The following is an 18,116-nucleotide window of genomic DNA, read 5'->3' on the forward strand; positions in this document are numbered from 1 at the left end:
TCCATTTTCAAAAATGTACGAATCCCTGTTTTAAACAAAAAAGCATCCAGGAGTTTGGGAATATCGTTAATGAATAGTCGTGTAATATTGCTTAATACACCTAACCCTCCGTTTATAAATACCCTCATCCTCGATACTCCTGGGGTTCCGATCACTTACCAGTGGCGTAGGAAGATGAAACGTAATGGGGGGGGGGGGGGCAAAGGTCCTCAATATTTTGTAACCCCCCCCCCCCCCCCCCGCCGCACCTACAGGAGGAGATTAATTCAACTCCCAACGATATATGTTTTATGTACATTTTTCATACATCTATAGACAGTGGGGTCGCTATAAAAGGATATTAACGAAATCGCAAATTGGCCAGATTAGCGTGTGAGCGCCGAAGGCGCGAGATTTTACTGTTTTAGGTGTCTGAGGGTGACCCCCGGAAAAAATATAGTAATTTAGAATGGCTGAGATGAGGTTTACAATGTATTTTGATGATTTTGCGAGCGCCCGAAAGCGCGGGATTTTGGTGTTTGGGGGGGGGGGGGGGGAGGGGGCCCCCCCCTCCTCTAGGAAAAATATTACGATTTAGAATAGCTTAAATGAGTTTTGATATATTTGCGAGCGCCCGAAAGCGCGAGATTTTGGTGTTTGGGGGGTCCGGGTGTCTACCCCGGAAAAAAAAATACGGTTTAGAATGGCTGAGATGAGTTTTACGATGTATTTTAATGATTATAAAGCGTTCTTAACACGGTATTTTTTCTATTTAAAGCTGCTTGCATTTAGAAATGATAATTGTGTCGTCAAAACATTATGCAACCCTACTCGAACTGAATACACCAGCGGCTTCACACCATCGGCACATGGTTGTGTAACATAAAAAATGAATTAATATTGTCTCGCTAAGACATAAACAAATTGATCTTTTAAGAGAATTTTTTTTAGGTAATACATAAAATCCTTTGATGGACATTTTTACCCTTTTTTGTGTAAATACTCCTTTGTTTATGACAAAGTAACACCCCCCCCCCCCCCCGCTTCCTACGCCCCTGCTTACGATCTCTACAGATCGTAAGTGATCGGAACCCTTGGAGTATCGAGGATGAAATACCCTATACATGGCCGTTTTCGATTATGCGGTTTAACTGGTTGGACCTAGTTGTTCGTTTATTAATTAAAGAGGGACCTGGTGATTTTACATTGTTTCAGACGAGCCTTGGCAAAACCCTCACAGGCCTGTATCAAAAACTGCAGGTCCTTCAGGATTTATACCTGAAATAATGACTTTAACCAAAGGTCGAACCGGTTGTTCCGAATAAACTAAAACGGCCCTCGTAGCCCGAGATACTCTGGCCCTGACACCAGACTTAGACATTAGGACAGATACAGATGTCTGGTTTAGGGGCCCTATATCTGTCATAAAGTCTGGTATGGTGTCAGGGCCAGAGAATTCCCGATCTAATCCTATACATGTAGCTATCCGAAAACAACGCAGTGTATGCTGTTTCCTCATTGTGACGTGGAAACCATTTATTTGCTTCCAGCATAAAATCAAGTCTCTTTGCCCCGTGGTATTATAAAAAAAGCCAACTACGCCGAACAAAAAACCGATACTATATAATAAATATATAGGATATTGAGACTATAGTTTTGCTGAGGGTGTCCCGAAACAAATACATATCCTTAATTATGTTAGAACTATGAAAACCAGAACGCCATTTAAAACTCTAGTATTATTTCGAGAAGAGATATAAATAGAGTTTTAAAATGTATCATAATGTGACTTTAAGTTGTGAGCACGAATAGTTCTATTAGTCTTTGCCTTCTAACTTTTCTCACAGCAAGATTTGAACTAATTGGACGGGGCACATCCACATCAGACAAATTATACCGACAATATATCATGTTCCCCACAATTTGAGCCATGAAGAAAGCGTGAAATCAACGTTCTCTCTGTCTCGATTTGGTCTTTAGATAAAAGATACAGTCGTTTATGACGAATTTTGTTCAATTCATGATATAGTCGATAAACCACATTTCTCCATTAACGGAAACATAGCATGTAGGGCAGACCATCGTTAAATGGCTTTGATATTTTGTGATAACTGAAGTTAATTTCGGCCATAATTCTGTAACTGGTGTTACAGAATACATGTATATATATTCCTATACTGAAACTTTTAACAGACATTGTACATCAGTAGATAGTTAAAAAAAACATCAACACGGAATTAATTTTTCTGAAAACGTTAGCGAAAATGAATGCCGTGTTGATATTTTTATTTTTACAATATTCTTATACAATATATATATATTCCTGGCCAATAGGTGTTCGACCATTTGAAATAACTAGACAGCAATATAGATGTGTTGTGGTCACTGCTACCAACAAGCTGGCCTTTCGTTATGTGTATAGAAAGTTTTCAGACGTTTTGATGATAAAAAAATAAGTTATTTGAAACTAACTCTCTGTATTCTTCCAGATACACGAAACCTTGCTGCTTAAATTATGTGCATATAAAACGAAACGCCCTTCAGGTTTCCGCCCGATTGCTGTTCAGCTTCGCAAGCGGAAAGAAAAGCGATGTCCTTGCCATGGGAAGAGAGTTCACCGATATAATATAGCAGTATATATAGGTAGTATGCCGGTGATATTCTTATCTATATTTGCTCCACATCAAACTCAAAGTCATAGTCAAATTGAAATGGCCATCTTATAGGAACTATCATATTATTACATTGTATATTCTTCAAAACGCATCATGTGGGAATATAAGTTTTGCAAAATACATTTCTACAATTTACATCCTTTGGTGGAAATTCCACACTAGTTTTTTGCCATTCCTTATAGCCGTTATTTGTTTTCATTTGCATATTTTACTTCCTAATAAATATTCCGTAAATTGGGATGCAATGTATTGGGGAAACATAGTTAATTAGGGCAAAATGAAAAAAATGAAATCTCGGTACCATGATTGTTATCATGGGAAATGTTGGTAACCTGTGCGGGATACGAACGCTAGTAACAGGATCGCATCACATTCAATATGCTGCATACCTTGGGGTGGGTGATAACAGGTGCAACTGGTCTTACATATGCAAAAAAAAAAAAAAAAAAAAATAATAATAAAAAAAAATGAAACATATTCACACTCACACCTACTAGTTAGATACAACAGCAGAGTTCCAACGGTCATAATTCCACCTCCTGTATGCAATATGTTACATGTGCGAATGTCTGTAGGTTTTTGGCACACGAGGCCAATTCAATGAAAATCTAATATTCACTAATAAAAGTATTTTCTGAAAAAAAATCAAATGACTACTAGGTATATTCATCAGTCCATCCATCAAATACAAACAAAATGTATGACAATATTCATTGTCATGGAATTCCCCCTATTCCCCCTCTCCCTTGTTATTTGTAATTTTGGAGGCTGCAGAGTATTCGTGTTGCGTCTCATTGCAACACATGTAGTGAGACTATTGCAATACCTAATGCTATCTCACTGAAGCATGTCGCAAAAGACATTCCTTTTACTAGATTTTGAACGCAAAGCATCGTTGCATGCCCACGCTTTTTAAAAATGCATTAGGGTATCCGACGATGAGCACTAAGCCGGAGCAGATCCTAAAGTGTTTCTTGTCCAGAGAAAGAACACAAAGACTTCATCACGGTGATGAACGCTCAACTCAATGACAAAAGTGTGACAATGTCAATCAAGGAAGAAAAAATCTAGTTTAGAAGAAGAGGAGAAAAAAATAATGTACCAAATTAAGTCGCTTTTTACGAGTTATGTAATAGGGACAGCAAAATACTATTGCCATTAGGGAATATAATGAAAATTTTATTTCATCTGAAATAGAAACCACTACATATGACAAAATCTTTGTAAAATATGAAGACGACAAAGGGCTTAGATTTAAAAACCAAATGGCTACACTGTAGTTTACCCGTAGTGTCTATGTGCTACTTATTGTACTTAATACACTAGACTGACCTTAACGATACACACAGGAAGAAGCGGAAGCCAACACACATTTAAGATAAAAAAAGTGTGTTATTTACATCATGACAGGTTGAGAGTCGTATACTCAGCATATAAATAAATAAATAAATAAATACATCCTATGAGACTTCTTTCGTTTTACTTTGGAGATATTCACATGATATTTTATTTTTTTTATTATGCGATAAATCTATGGCAAAAGTAATACCACAACAGTAAATTATACAGTATCTTGCACCTTTTGTGATAATTTTTATCACAGTCAGGAATCTTGAAATTTAACACAGGCCATACACTTGTTGATTCCACTAAATAAAACTTTGAACATAGGACGACTAAAATATGTAAATATATTTCTGCTAACAAAATGTGTCGGTGAACTCCATTGAGTATTGGCTTAAATATTGATTTCCTAAAAAAGAAATTCTCTGTCAAATATCGTACGTAAACACCTTTCTTATATCATATCAAGAACGTATTCTGAGTTATTCAAGAAAAGTAAGACAAATTATATAATATGTCGGATCTTATTTTGTATGCGATGTTTTAAGGTAAGTTTCCAATAACTGGCATGACTGTCAAATGGAAAATGGTAACATTTGGTCACAGACGACCACATTACCCCCAGTTGTTTTAAATAGGATGACAAGCGCAAACAAAGGGCAAATCCTAGACATAATTCATTTGTTCTTTGCCATTCAGATTTGTGATCTCATCATCAAAATATGGTCATATTTGATGGGTAGAATTTATGAAGTTTTAATAGAGATATCACATATACTTGTATCGAATTTACATCACACCCCAACTTTTTTTCTTGAATCGATCGGTATGGGGAAAATGCAGCATTATATTTATCTGAATCTGACTTTGAATAACATAGTTCTGAATAATTATATAATTTCATCGATATTTCACAATAATAAGTTGATCATTTCACGAAAAATATGAGATATTATAAATCATTATTCAAACTTAAGACAGAATAGATAACGGAAAAAATGTATGACGTGTAGGGTTAACACTATTCAGAAATGGAGTATTAAAAGTTGGGTTATTGGAATTATCATGATTGTTATTAAGTTGTTTATTTCTCACGTCACTCTGGATTGAAAATGGTATTTACTAATGCTGGATATTTTGTTTTATTACATAATTTGTTTACACCAATCTATATATGAAGAAATATAATATTTTCAACTATTACACCGACCGTTCAATAAAACCTTGTTATATTGCACGGTTCGAAGTTATATTGCACGCTTCCATGGAAACGTTATATTGCACGGTTCGAGATGTTATATTGCACGGCTTTAGGAACACCTCGCTGTTGTTGTTTAGTTTTGTAGAAAACTTCCGAGGAATTGCGAGTAACAGTGAGCTACGTTATTATGACGTCACAAAGGTTCACGCTCAATTTCGCGCTGGATTTATAGATCTCGAATCAAGCACGTCATGTAGACGTTTAGTGTACCGAGTAAAGGACGAACACGATGAATGTATTAGATCAAAATGCTGCAAGCAGGTCTAATAATGTGAAAACAGACAATAAGACATCCAAACCGGAGTTACAACGTGACGTACGTGGGCTATACGTCAATCTTTAATAGGATATTAGTTTTTTTTCCGTACGGTACGGTGTTGATGATTTTGTTAAGTGATTGTCGTATTCGTTTTATAAAAACGATATTCAATTGAAAAACTGGTGATTATGTAATAAAACAAATATTCCATGGTTACTGTGCTCTAGTTCATAATATTTACCCCTCGGTGATGGTAATCAACAAATGTTATATTGCACTCGGCCTTTGGCCTCGTGCAATATAACATTTGTTGATTACCATCACCTCGGGTTGAATATTATGAACTAGAGCACAGTAACCCATGAAATATTTGTATAATATCGAACAATGCCATTATTACTTTATGCAACTCATCGTCAACATTAAAGAAAGTATGCATTACTCATAAAGGTCCTTTAACTTATTGTTAAAAAACGAGGTCATCTGTGCATGGGGCAATACATGCACTCTGATATATAATCTTTCAATTTTGTCAGTAATAATATTATTATAATATTAATATATTACATATAACTGACTTGATTTTCATCTTGTTGTAATCAAGATATCCACGATGACTGATTCAGGTGCAGTCAAAGTCATCCTCGATACTCCAGGGGTTCCGATCACTTACGATCTCTACACCCCTGGACTATCTCATAGTAAAACTGGAGGAACAGTACAGAACAGCTAATTTAGTCCTTTGATGTGCATCAAAAGATTTGTATAACGGTACACTGTGGTTGACTATGTGGCTTTGAGGTTGGGCGTCGCTCTCTCTGTAGACTTCAAAGGATTTTTTTTTGCTGGCCTGTGATTGGTTCAGATTTGTTCCTCTGAGCTGCCTTCAGTTTTACTATGAGATAGTCCAGGGGTGTAGAGAGCGTAAGTTATCGGAACCCCTGGAGTATCGAGGACGAGTCAAAGTACCCATGACAACTGATCCCGATCCAGTCTCGGTATTTATGACGACTGATTCTTTTCTATTCAAGGTATCCATGGCGAATGATCCTAGTCCAGTCAAGGTGTCCATGGCGAATGATCCTAGTCTAGTCAAGGTATCCATGGCGAATGATCCTAGTCCAGTCAAGGTATCCATGGCGATTGATCATAGTCCAGTCAAGGTATCCATGGCGAATGATCCTAGTCCAGTCAAGGTATCCATGGCGAATGATCCTAGTCCAGTCAAGGTTTCCATGACGAATGATCATAGTCCAGTCAAGGTATCCATGGCGAATGATCCTAGTCCAGTCAAGGTTTCTATGACGAATGATCATAGTCCAGTCAAGGTATCCATGGCGAATGATCCTAGTCCAGTCAAGGTGTCCATGGCGAATGATCCTAGTCCAGTCAAGGTGTCCATGGCGAATGATCCTAGTCCAGTCAAAGTATCCATGGCGAATGATCCTAGTCCAGTCAAGGTGTCCATGCCTACTGATCCTGGTGCAATCTTTGTATCCATGGCATCTGAGCCTGATCCAGCCTCGGTATCCAGGACGACTGTTTATTTTCAAGTCAATGTCTCCATGGCGACTGATTATCGGCCTCGGTAGCTACGATGTCATTATCTGGTTCAGTCAAGGTATCCATGGCGATTTATCCTAGTCCAGTCAATGTATCCATGTTGACTGATCCTAGTCCAGTCAATGTATCCATGTTGGTTGATCCTTGTGCAGTCAAGGTATCCATGGCGATTGATCATAGTCCAATCAAGATATCCATGGCAATTGATCCTAGTCCAGTCAAGGTATCAATGGAGACTGATTCTTTTGCAGTCAAGGCATCAAAGTTGATTGATCATGCTGCAGTCAAGATATACCTGGCGACTGATCCCGGTGCGATCAAGGTATCCATAACAAATGATCCCGGTCCAGTCTATGTATCCATGACAACTAATCCTGGTCCAGTCTATGTATCCATTGTGAGTGATCCTGGTGCAATCAAGGTATCCATGACAAGTGATCCTGGTCCAGTCTATGTGTCCATCGCGACTGATTCTGGTGCAATCAAGGTATCCATGACAAATGATCCTGGTCCAGTCTGTGTATCCATGGCAACTGATTCTGGTGCAATCAAGGTATCCATAACAAGTGATCCTGGTCCAGTCTATGTGTCCATCGCGACTGATTCTGGTGCAATCAAGGTATCCATGACAAGTGATCCTGGTCCAGTCTGTGTATCCATCGCGACTGATTCTGGTGCAATCAAGGTATCCATGACAAGTGATCCTGGTCCAGTCTATGTGTCCATCGCGACTGATTCTGGTGCAATCAAGGTATCCATGACAAGTGATCCTGGTCCAGTCTGTGTATCCATGGCAACTGATTCTGGTGCAATCAAGGTATCCATGACAAGTGATCCTGGTCCAGTCTATGTATCCATGGTGAGGGATCCTAGTGTAATCAAGGTATCCACGACAAGTGATCCTGGTCCAGTCTATGTATCTATGGCGACTGATTCTGGTGCAATCAAGGTATCCATGACAACTGATCCTGGTCCAGTCTATGTGTCCATCGCGACTGATTCTGGTGCAATCAAGGTATCCATGACAAGTGATCCTGGCCCAGTCTATGTATCCATGGCGACTGATTCTGGTGCAATTAAGGAATCCATGGCAACTGATCCTGGTCCAGTCCATGTATCCATGACAACGGATTCTGGTGCAATCAAGTTATCCATGACAAGTGATCCTGGCCCAGTCTATGTATCCATGACAACTGATCCTGGTCCAGTCTATGTATCCATGGTGACTGATCCTGGTGCAATCAAGGTATCCATGCCTACTGATACTCGTGCAGTCTATGTATCCATGGCGACTGATCCTTGAGCAGCCAAGGTACCCATGGCTACTGATCCTAGTCCAGTCAATTTTTCCGTGCCTACTGGTACTGGTGCAGTTTATGTATCAATGACAACTGAGCCTGATCCAGCCTCGGTATCCAGGACTACTGTTTATTTTCTAGTCAAGGTCTCCATGACGACTGATTCTCGGCCTAGGTATCTATCTCGATGTCATTATCTGGTTCAGTCAAGGTCTTTATGGCGACTGATTCTATTAACGTTCCTGACCTCGGTATCTATGACGACATTTCATTTCAGTCTAGGTATTAATGTTGGCTGATCCTTTTGCAGTCAAGGTATCCATGGTGACTGATCCTCGTGCAGTAAAGGTATCCATGGCGACTGATTCTGGTCAAATCTTGGTGTCAACAGCGATAATTTAGTGTCGGAATCTACGACTACTGATCTTGATTCATCTCAGCCTTTGTATTACTGATCCTGATCAAGCATTTGTACCAATGGCTACTAATCTCAAACGTAGATTACAAAATAATGCAATGGTCACGGATTTATTTATATTTTTATTTTTTAATGTGAACATTTGATTTTGATGTGTCATGTCATTTTGATTATATCATCATTATTACTTCGTTTTGTCTTGATACCAGGACATTTAGGCCTGTCTATTAAGTTATTGTACATTATTCTTTAATAATGCGGACCTAATTATTGTGTACTTAATGTTGATCTTTGGCCTTTAACAGAGATGTGTTGAAAAAGACCCTTTCTTTAAGTATGCTTTAGATGTGGGGACGACGGGGGCTCTCATGGAACGGAAACATTGACGTGTGTGATAAGTCATATCTATATATATACTTATGTGTGATAGTAAGACCTGCTGGCGAGTTTATAATAAAACACCAAACCAACAATACGGATGTACTTGGCTATAAGGCTACGGACTACGACCTTGTACAACAATAACACTTCGTGAAGGTGATAGTACAATGCATGTGCTATGTGCGTGCGACTAGGCGGAAACCGGAACATGACTAGCTATATTGTATATATGTGGATACAGGACGCTGGTTTGTTTGTATCCATTGTATAGATGTCGGTATCGATATCTACACGACAGTAACTCACGCGTATCGAAAGTGTCCGCTTCACCAACTAAAATGTCCAAGGGTGTTATCACCTTGTGTTTTATTGGTGTTCTATTCATCCACACAGGTATGTTACATTATTTACTGTTGTCACCGGCTCTTGTATGTCAGTGATGTTACAATATTAATTATGATTTTACCATCAACAATGTATTCAATTATGTTACAATAGCTATAATATTATCACCAGCTTAATGATAAGTACGATATTACCTTAAACCTTTAAATATAAGCTTTGTTACAATAAATGTAATATAACCACCAGCCCATGTATGGAAGATATGTAATAATTGCTATGCTTTTTCATCAATCCATGATGCATGTATTTCAGTTATGTTACTATTTATGATATTGGCATCATCCTATGTATGTCAGTTATGTTACTATTTATGATATTGGCACCATCCTATGTATGTAAGTTGTGTTATTATTTATGATATTGGCACCATCCTATGTATGTCAGTTATGTTACTATTTATGATATTGGCATCATCCCATGTATGTCAGTTATGTTACTATTTATGATATTGGCACCATCCTATGTATGTAAGTTGTGTTACTATTTATGATATTGGCACCATCCTATGTATGTAAGTTGTGTTATTATTTATGATATTGGCACCATCCTATGTATGTCAGTTATGTTACTATTTATGATATTGGCACCATCCTATGTATGTCAGTTATGTTACTATTTATGATATTGGCACCATCCTATGTATGTCAGTTATGTTACTATTTATGATATTGGCATCATCCTATGTATGTCAGTTATGTTACTATTTATGATATTGGCATCATCCCATGTACGTCAGTTGTTTTACTATCTAAGATATTGGCATCATCCCATGTCAATTTTTTCCGTCAATCCAGAATGTGAAAGTAGATTTTTTCTCTATATATAGTTGAACGTTAAACTAATTAAAGTCTTAAAAAGTTTTACACTCAGATTGTGAGGCTTTTATGATGCTCATGGAAGTTATATCAAACTTGACGGGCGAGTTATCCACAAACAGGATCTCCCACCATCTGGTAGGAGTCTACAGTAAAAGCTAAAACATACCTTTAACAAATTAGACGGCTCCTTAAAAAGCTATGGAACATTATCTCAAATGTCACCATAATAACGTGTCTCGAACGAGTTTATCTTATCTGACTGAATCTGCATATGTAGAAAATAAAACATTGTCAGGTTTAAATATTGACATAACTGGGACATAATTCAGCAGTAGGTCATGTGGTATAATAGCTTTTCCAGTAAGTGTGACCCAGATCGTAACAAAAATTCACCAATGAGGAAGTACATGTACTTAAAATTACATTAATTTAATCTTCTTATTGAACTTTTCCTGAAATTGAAACTAATGTGTTTTTCTTTGTAATCTTGAAAAACAACATTTATAGTGTTATTGTGCAATTTCGTGGAAACTTTACAATGTGTGCTTTATATCAAAGTGGTTATTTCTGAGCATATTTAATAATCTGGTGAATGATAAATACCTACTCAACATAATTATTTCCGTGCACATTGAAATATGTCATCATATATTGATTTCTTTTGAAGGGTTATATGTATTAGTATCAAGATATCGAAGTACGAAAATTCAGATTTGTTTTTTAATTTATGATAATTTTCATTTTCTGATTCTAATAATAAACACATATACTTCAGTATCAGAAGGGAAGAAGGAAATATTACTCCTTCACATTGTTAACAGATTAATAATATTCTTTTAGGTTATTTTTTATAAGATCGAACATGTATTTTCAAGTTTATTATATGTTGAGATTTATCTATGATTACTGAATCACACAGTACAATAGCGGGAACTTCGAAAGTTAAAAAAGACAAAAAAAATAATAAACTGTTTCTCTCTTATCATAACACCCTGCAGAAGTATGTTTGTGTAACTCACACAGTGACTTTTTTGTAAATGATTAACTGTAGATTTCTATTACAGCTGACAAATGAAATGTAGAAGTAACTTCCTAATGGTCATTTTAACCTCATATTGTTGAACTGCTGGTATAATGTGATATTGCACATGATGTGGACACTGACATCATTGGGGTTTGATACATTCCCGATCCTCATTATGATTATATACACAGATCTTTTGCTACTAAGCCTAACATTATACTTATGACATCCACTTGTAACCCTATTGGTCGGTATGTTACCAGGAAAACCCCCACACACCGCTACACAAAGAAGAATATACACAAAGGTATTACTGACACTCTCAAAGATCTACCAAGGCTGTATAGGATGCGAGTCGGAAGGGCGGCGTGACCAAGCACTTGACTTGTTTCATTAATTGCGTACTTAATTAATATATCAACAACAACAACAACAACAATAACAACAATAACGTGTACTTATTGACTTTGAAACATTATAACGGTCACGAGTCTTTATTGAAAGTGCCTTAGTTTTGTTTCTGAAAATGTGCCTCATGCATATGTTAGAGGTTTCAAACAGTAACGTTTCCAACATTCTTTTAGTAGAACACCAGTAGTATTTACCGCCTGCTATGGTACCTTTGAGAATTTACATAAGAACAAAAGACACACGAGATCTATGCGGAATGACCTTTTGGTAGATAAAGCTTATTTTCTGAAATAAGAGGGGATGCTATGAAATGTATAAAAAAAATGTATCAAATCCATCAGCTCTCTTTCGCAGCTACTTTACTTCGCGTTTTCAGCTTCAAAGAATTTTCACGGAGATTTAATTTTACAGGTTTAAAATTAAGATGAAAATGTCTTTGAATTTTAGAAGATACTAATTCACGGACATCAAATTTTAATTTGATTACGAAATTCGTGAAAACAGAAATTGCACGCGAAAGAAATTCGGGTTACAGCATAACTGTCGTTATATATCCACAATTCCGTCTCTGCATATTACAGAGTTGTCTCCCTTGAAGGTCATTGTGACGTTATTATTTTGTTCGAAATTCACGTCGTTTTCTTTGAAAAGTCTGACGTTACGTCCGCAAACACCTGACGTCACAATCAATACCTACCCGCAAGGGCAGATAACTCTGTAATATGCTTAGTAGTAACTCCTGTAGTTCGAGGATATTCAAAGGAGATGACAGAAGGGTAATTTAGACGGGATTGAAAACAAAGGTTTTCATAAATGTCTGTGACACTTGCTCCTATTTCCATTGAATTCCTGTTCATTGTAAAATATTTGTGTTGGTCGTGATAAAAGAAAGTTTAAACGAAGCAAATCTCTGATGTTACTGTGACAGGAAATACATTTGATGAATCGAAGTGAAGCGACTTTTGTGGAATACATGTAGCATATCCTATCCTTCATAAATATCATAATTTCATTTGTTCGAATTTAGATTCATTGTATGGTCATTTCACTTCCCGCCTTCACTGTTTCCCTTTATCGCATTATCATCAACATGCTATCTGCATAAAATCATTATAATAATTTATAATAGTTTTGAATTTACCCATCACCTTCACATACTACAGGGTCTGCGTTGATGTGCTACAAATGTAACAACGTGAGACATCCCGAGTTATGTGGTCGCCATGCCCGAAAACTCACCGTCGGCCACGTTGACCACATCGAACAATGCAACGGCACGTGCAAAATTGCTGCCAAGAGACACAAGAGTGAAAGTGATAACCGAGTATTTGATGGTAAGTTATCTGGTCACATGGTCATACTTATTGCAGCAACACAAAAGCAAGATGGTTTCCTGCGCAAAAAATATTCCTTTTGCTCTCTGCAAACATAGTTTTACTTTTTATTTTCTAATTTTGTTCATTGCTTATTTAGCTTTGTGTTACCAAATACTATTGTAAAGTATAACCTACAATACAGGATACGTAACCAACTATCAAACTAACAGTCGTGTTGTATTTATTATGGACTTGAAATCATTCTTTCATAACAGTTATTTCGAGTTACATGGCATTTAGTTATTGACACAAAAATCACAAATGACACTAATTAGAAATTATACTAAAATAATACATTTTTGTGGAAAGTGAGCGCAAATTTCAATAACCCATCTTTAGGAATATCAGAATATAGGCAAAAGAACAAAATATTTAACTCTAACAGAGTATCAGTGAAAAAAATGCGCACAGGAAATAATGTTAATATAATGATTTGGTACTGGTTCATGTAAGGACAACGCTATCGTCTCGTGTCTGTAACACTATATGGGTCACCGGTAGGTCATTAGAACTGTCCGCACTCCGGCCACTCAACAACTAACAATCGGATCACAATCGGAACTAATTGACCGATTGTTTCTGCATGTGTACACAGTTTGATGAAGTAGAAACAGAACGATGACGTACTTAATGACATGACACCTGTTTGTCAGTCTTACTAAAATCTCTTATTTCATATGTATTTAGTTCTCATACCTTAGTTTAAAAATTGCTGTATTAAGTTTATAATGTATGTGTTTGTAATGGTGTGCGTGTGAATGTATGTAATTTGTATATTTTGTTGTTATATAATTATATTCATTTCAAATATTTTAACTTATTATCCACCCAAGGAAAGAATTTATATAGGCTTTGCCTGTTATTCGATCCTTTTGACAATAACACCCATGTCAATAAAATTTGTTGAAATGAAAATAATGACATGGCGTGGGTTTTTTGTTTTTTGTTTTTTTTTTTTTTGATGACCAAAAAAGCATTTTGTTGATAACGGTCAGATAAATTCATCTTTTGCGATTCGTTACAATAGTGTTTTATTGCTACGAAATTTAAAATTGGCGCTCGGACCCGAGAAGAATTCATCATAAACAAAGCATCGTTATATAATATAATTTGTATTACAAATGTTATTTTTTATTATGTAATATTCCATACTAAACAGTGTTGGAGAGTAGGTAGTTTTTTTTTGTTAGACAACAAATACCTCAAATTATTTTCAAAAACTGAAGTTATAAAAGTACAAAATATAAGAACAAAAACAAAATAGAGAATATTATTATAAATATAAAATAATAGGTAATTCAAAGTATTTTCAAAGTAAACAAAAAATTTAAAATAAAAAATGAGAAAATATTTTTGGTATGGAAAATGCCAATAATATATTTTGGGTAGGGAGTGTTTTGGGTGGGTAGGTCGGAAAGGGGAAACAAACAATATTATATTTTAAGCCTAACGTATATATTACACTTAATTAATTGTTTCTTACATTAGTAGGTTTCCATACAGTATTAATAGAAACTATTTAATTATCTTATACATTTGACCTAAAATGAAAAATAAACCAATTCGTATCGAAAATGGTATGGCAAGTTAAATCCTTAAGTTGATTTTTGTTTGCTTGTAAAATGTATTTTCATAACTTGAAAGTAATTGTATCAACGTAAAAAGAACCATCGACGTTTATAACGTCGCTTCTGATTGGCTAGTGCGATGTATTTTGATACAACGGAAACTGACAGGTCATAACGGTTGAGGAGAAATTCCGGATTAACATGTATAGACTTAAATAAAACATAATTCTATATAATACAATAATGTGCATAAACAAATAAATACCATATTTGTTTCAGTGTATATGCGTGAGTGCGACCACAATTTCCACCATACAGCGTGCAATGAGACAGAGAACGCTAAAGTTTGCCACTGTAAAGACCGCGACTTCTGTAACTTCCAGATGGACGACATTCCTTTCCATGGAGAAATCAAGAAATCTGCGTCCACATCACTAGAGAATTCCTCTGGTAAACTATTTGGTTTTCATATCACCGTGGTGACAAACTCAGTTTCTGGACTTATTGCTTATGTTCTGTTTAGCTCAACGTGAGGGAATGGACCGGGGCGGATTAACCTAATACATGTATAAAAATCATAAAAATATCAGTGGTACCAGGTGTAATCACTTATCGGGTTATACTAACTACAGTGACATATCAAACCATTTATTCAAAGCATTTTTGTGCCAAAGCATTGATTCCACACGATTTGTTCTCATTTTATACGAATGCGGCAAAAATTCGTTACCTTTAAATTTCAACTCATCCTCACCATGATATTATTTTTTTCTCAGAGAAGTTTAAAGATTATGTATCATTAATATAGTCAAAGTTGTTCACCAGTGAATTCAATGAAGGTAACGGTAGTTATGGTCTTCTCAGTTATCATTGGTATTGAGGACAGAAGACTGGTGGAAGACATCTTGTTTTGTTTCAAGACAAAATCATTCAATCACCTCTACATCGTATAGTGCAAACAAAATACATGACTTTCTAATTGTAGGAGTTAATAAGATTCGTTTTCATGTGTATTTATATCATTGTAAAGGTATTATGTCATTGATATTTTTGTACAAATGTTATCATTTATAGATACAATTTTTATAGCATTATCACAAATAAGCGACATGTCGATCTGTTTGTGTCGGAATGTCTGGGTGATAAACAGTGACTTCTAAATCAGTTATTGTTATTGTAGTGCCTTCCAAGTGATTGTAGAATAGTGTGTTGTCTGCTCATCAATTGTGTGATAAAATATTTGTATATAATACTACAACGCCAAATGTGTTCGCATATTGAGGATCCATTCTTAAGGGTAACTGTTTATCCTATAGTGTAACGTATCACTTTTTTTTTACGGATACACTTCTATCAACTTCTAAAACGTGTGGAATGTCGTGGTGAAATTTCCCAGTGAGGTTTTATTGCTTTGTTTTATTTTGTTCAAAACGTAATTCTTTTGTTATACTGTTAAAATGCAATAACATAATAGATGCAAACGAGAAAAACAAATCAGTTTAAATGCCACATTGAATCGCAATATTTCGCTCTACTTACAATTCAGACAGTATTACCATGGTACACTTATTTTGAGTTTTAATTAAAGCCAGTAGTTCCATTTGCATTCATTATAATACGTTAGCATAATTATGTCATTTTAGTATGTTTTGTATGTATACATGTATATAGGACTCTACGTTTAATGTGTGTGTTCATCAAATTTGTCACGGGTATTTTTTTTTTATTTTGTTCGTAAATACATTGTCACATTTTGGTAGTAACTAATTGTGCGGTCAATACCTACCTGCAAGGGAAGATAACTCTGTCATACAAAGACTGTATCTAAAAGGATGATATCGTCGATGAATTCGGGGGGCCTTACTTATGCGGAACAGCTGGTTTATTCTCCTTTCTATAATAGAAGTTCCGGCAGAGTAAGCGTCTTTTGCCTTTATAACGTTAACGGTACTCGCCATACAGGTTATGGCACTGCCCGCAATGTGTTTTCTTTTGCGTTCTTTTCTTTTATATCTGATTAAATTAATGTTACGATGTTGGTACTCATAGTGTTTACGCGATAGTCAATAAGTATATAAGAAGTTTTTCCATTTGACTTGTGTTATGATTTCTATACTAATAAACTGCACATTAGCTACAACTATAACCGAAAGTCATATACATGTCGGAGACGTCCCCATTTCACTGCCAGTTATTTCAAGATACAATAGTAGCTAACTGTGTCTCAGGCTGAATTTACTCTTGCCTGCTTGCTCCATGAATTTACTCAGGCCTGCTTGCTCCATGAATATACTCTAGACGTGTCTGCTGGCTCTGAGACCACACAGAGACCTTAGGAGAGATATCTCAATGTAAGCCTCATATAAGGATCGGAGTACACTCGGGCTTCATGGCAATATATATGTTCGACCACCTTATGACTCACCAGAATATTTTAAACATGATTTGTAAGTATGCATAATAAACTGATTTTTTTTACAAAATATTTGTCTTGATATTTTCTTCTTTTGCACGAACAATTTGACAATTCTGGACAGTCAAAAAATGCATGAATTTAAAATACAGTAGAACACGGTAAAACGAATAAATTCATTGTTATAACGTCGTACTTATCATTCCTCGTCAAAGGTTCCTATCATGTTAATAAAGAAGTGATTTCGTTGAACCCCCAAGGTTCGTACGTTATAACCATGTTTTACTACAGATAAATAAATAAATTCTGTACAATTAAACAAAAACAAATCAACTACATTACCCATTAAACGGACATTCAGATTATATGCCCGCTACGTACCTTGACCTCGACGTCAGGTAAATTACACAAGTTACGAAGACGTTTTCATGTTCATACAGATATATTTCCTCACAATTCCACTGTTAAATTGTAATTCCCAGTACCCATTTGCGTACGAAGTGTGAAGTTGCATCTACAGGTCAACAAGACTGTGCATGAAATCGAGAAACAATATGATATAAAATTAATTTAAGCTTATACAATGGAAGATGATGCATTATAGAAACAAAATACATATGTACAAAATGTATGACACCTTGATAGATAAAAGGCACAATATTGATCACCTAAACGAGATATACAAGCACATTCGCGTCAACGATGATTCTGGTGTCTTTCGCCCTAGGAATTATTAATAAAAACACTATCTAATGTTTTGGTGCAACATAACTGAAACGACTTGAATATGTGGAAAACAAAAACAGTGAGAAAGAAAGAATAATTCAGTCAGTCACACCAGATAGGTTTGAGTCCTGAATTTGATACCAAGCAACATTTGATGAGGTAAATGTGACATCGTCGATAGTTTGAGTCCATTATGA

General features: G+C 35.9%; 2 protein-coding genes across 2 annotated transcripts; both read left to right on the top strand.

Annotated features, from left to right (window-relative positions):
- The first annotated feature begins 7,115 nt into the window (after nucleotides 1-7,115).
- Nucleotides 7,116-8,384, top strand: LOC138305003 (EZH inhibitory protein-like). Its single transcript, XM_069245419.1, has one exon. It carries the CDS (start codon nucleotides 7,116-7,118, stop codon nucleotides 8,382-8,384), a length of 1,269 nt encoding a protein of 422 aa, XP_069101520.1.
- Nucleotides 8,385-9,278: 894 nt separating this feature from the next.
- LOC138336346 (uncharacterized) lies at nucleotides 9,279-17,257 on the top strand. The gene is made up of 3 exons (XM_069285789.1): nucleotides 9,279-9,571; nucleotides 13,000-13,170; nucleotides 15,060-17,257. Exons 1-3 carry the CDS (start codon nucleotides 9,517-9,519, stop codon nucleotides 15,311-15,313), a joined length of 480 nt encoding a protein of 159 aa, XP_069141890.1. The 5' UTR covers nucleotides 9,279-9,516; the 3' UTR covers nucleotides 15,314-17,257.
- The last annotated feature ends 859 nt before the right edge of the window (nucleotides 17,258-18,116 follow it).

This window comes from Argopecten irradians, chromosome 12 (assembly GCF_041381155.1).
Source record: "Argopecten irradians isolate NY chromosome 12, Ai_NY, whole genome shotgun sequence".
NCBI classification, from domain to species: Eukaryota; Metazoa; Mollusca; class Bivalvia; order Pectinida; family Pectinidae; genus Argopecten; species Argopecten irradians.

Coding starts and splice junctions, on each gene's coding strand:
- LOC138336346 (XM_069285789.1), top strand. CDS start 9,517: ATGTCCAAGGGTGTTATCACCTTGTGTTTTATTGGTGTTCTATTCATC. Junction 9,572..12,999: donor TGTTCTATTCATCCACACAG/GTATGTTACATT, acceptor CACATACTACAG/GGTCTGCGTTGATGTGCTAC. Junction 13,171..15,059: donor TGATAACCGAGTATTTGATG/GTAAGTTATCTG, acceptor TATTTGTTTCAG/TGTATATGCGTGAGTGCGAC.
- LOC138305003 (XM_069245419.1), top strand. CDS start 7,116: ATGTCATTATCTGGTTCAGTCAAGGTATCCATGGCGATTTATCCTAGT.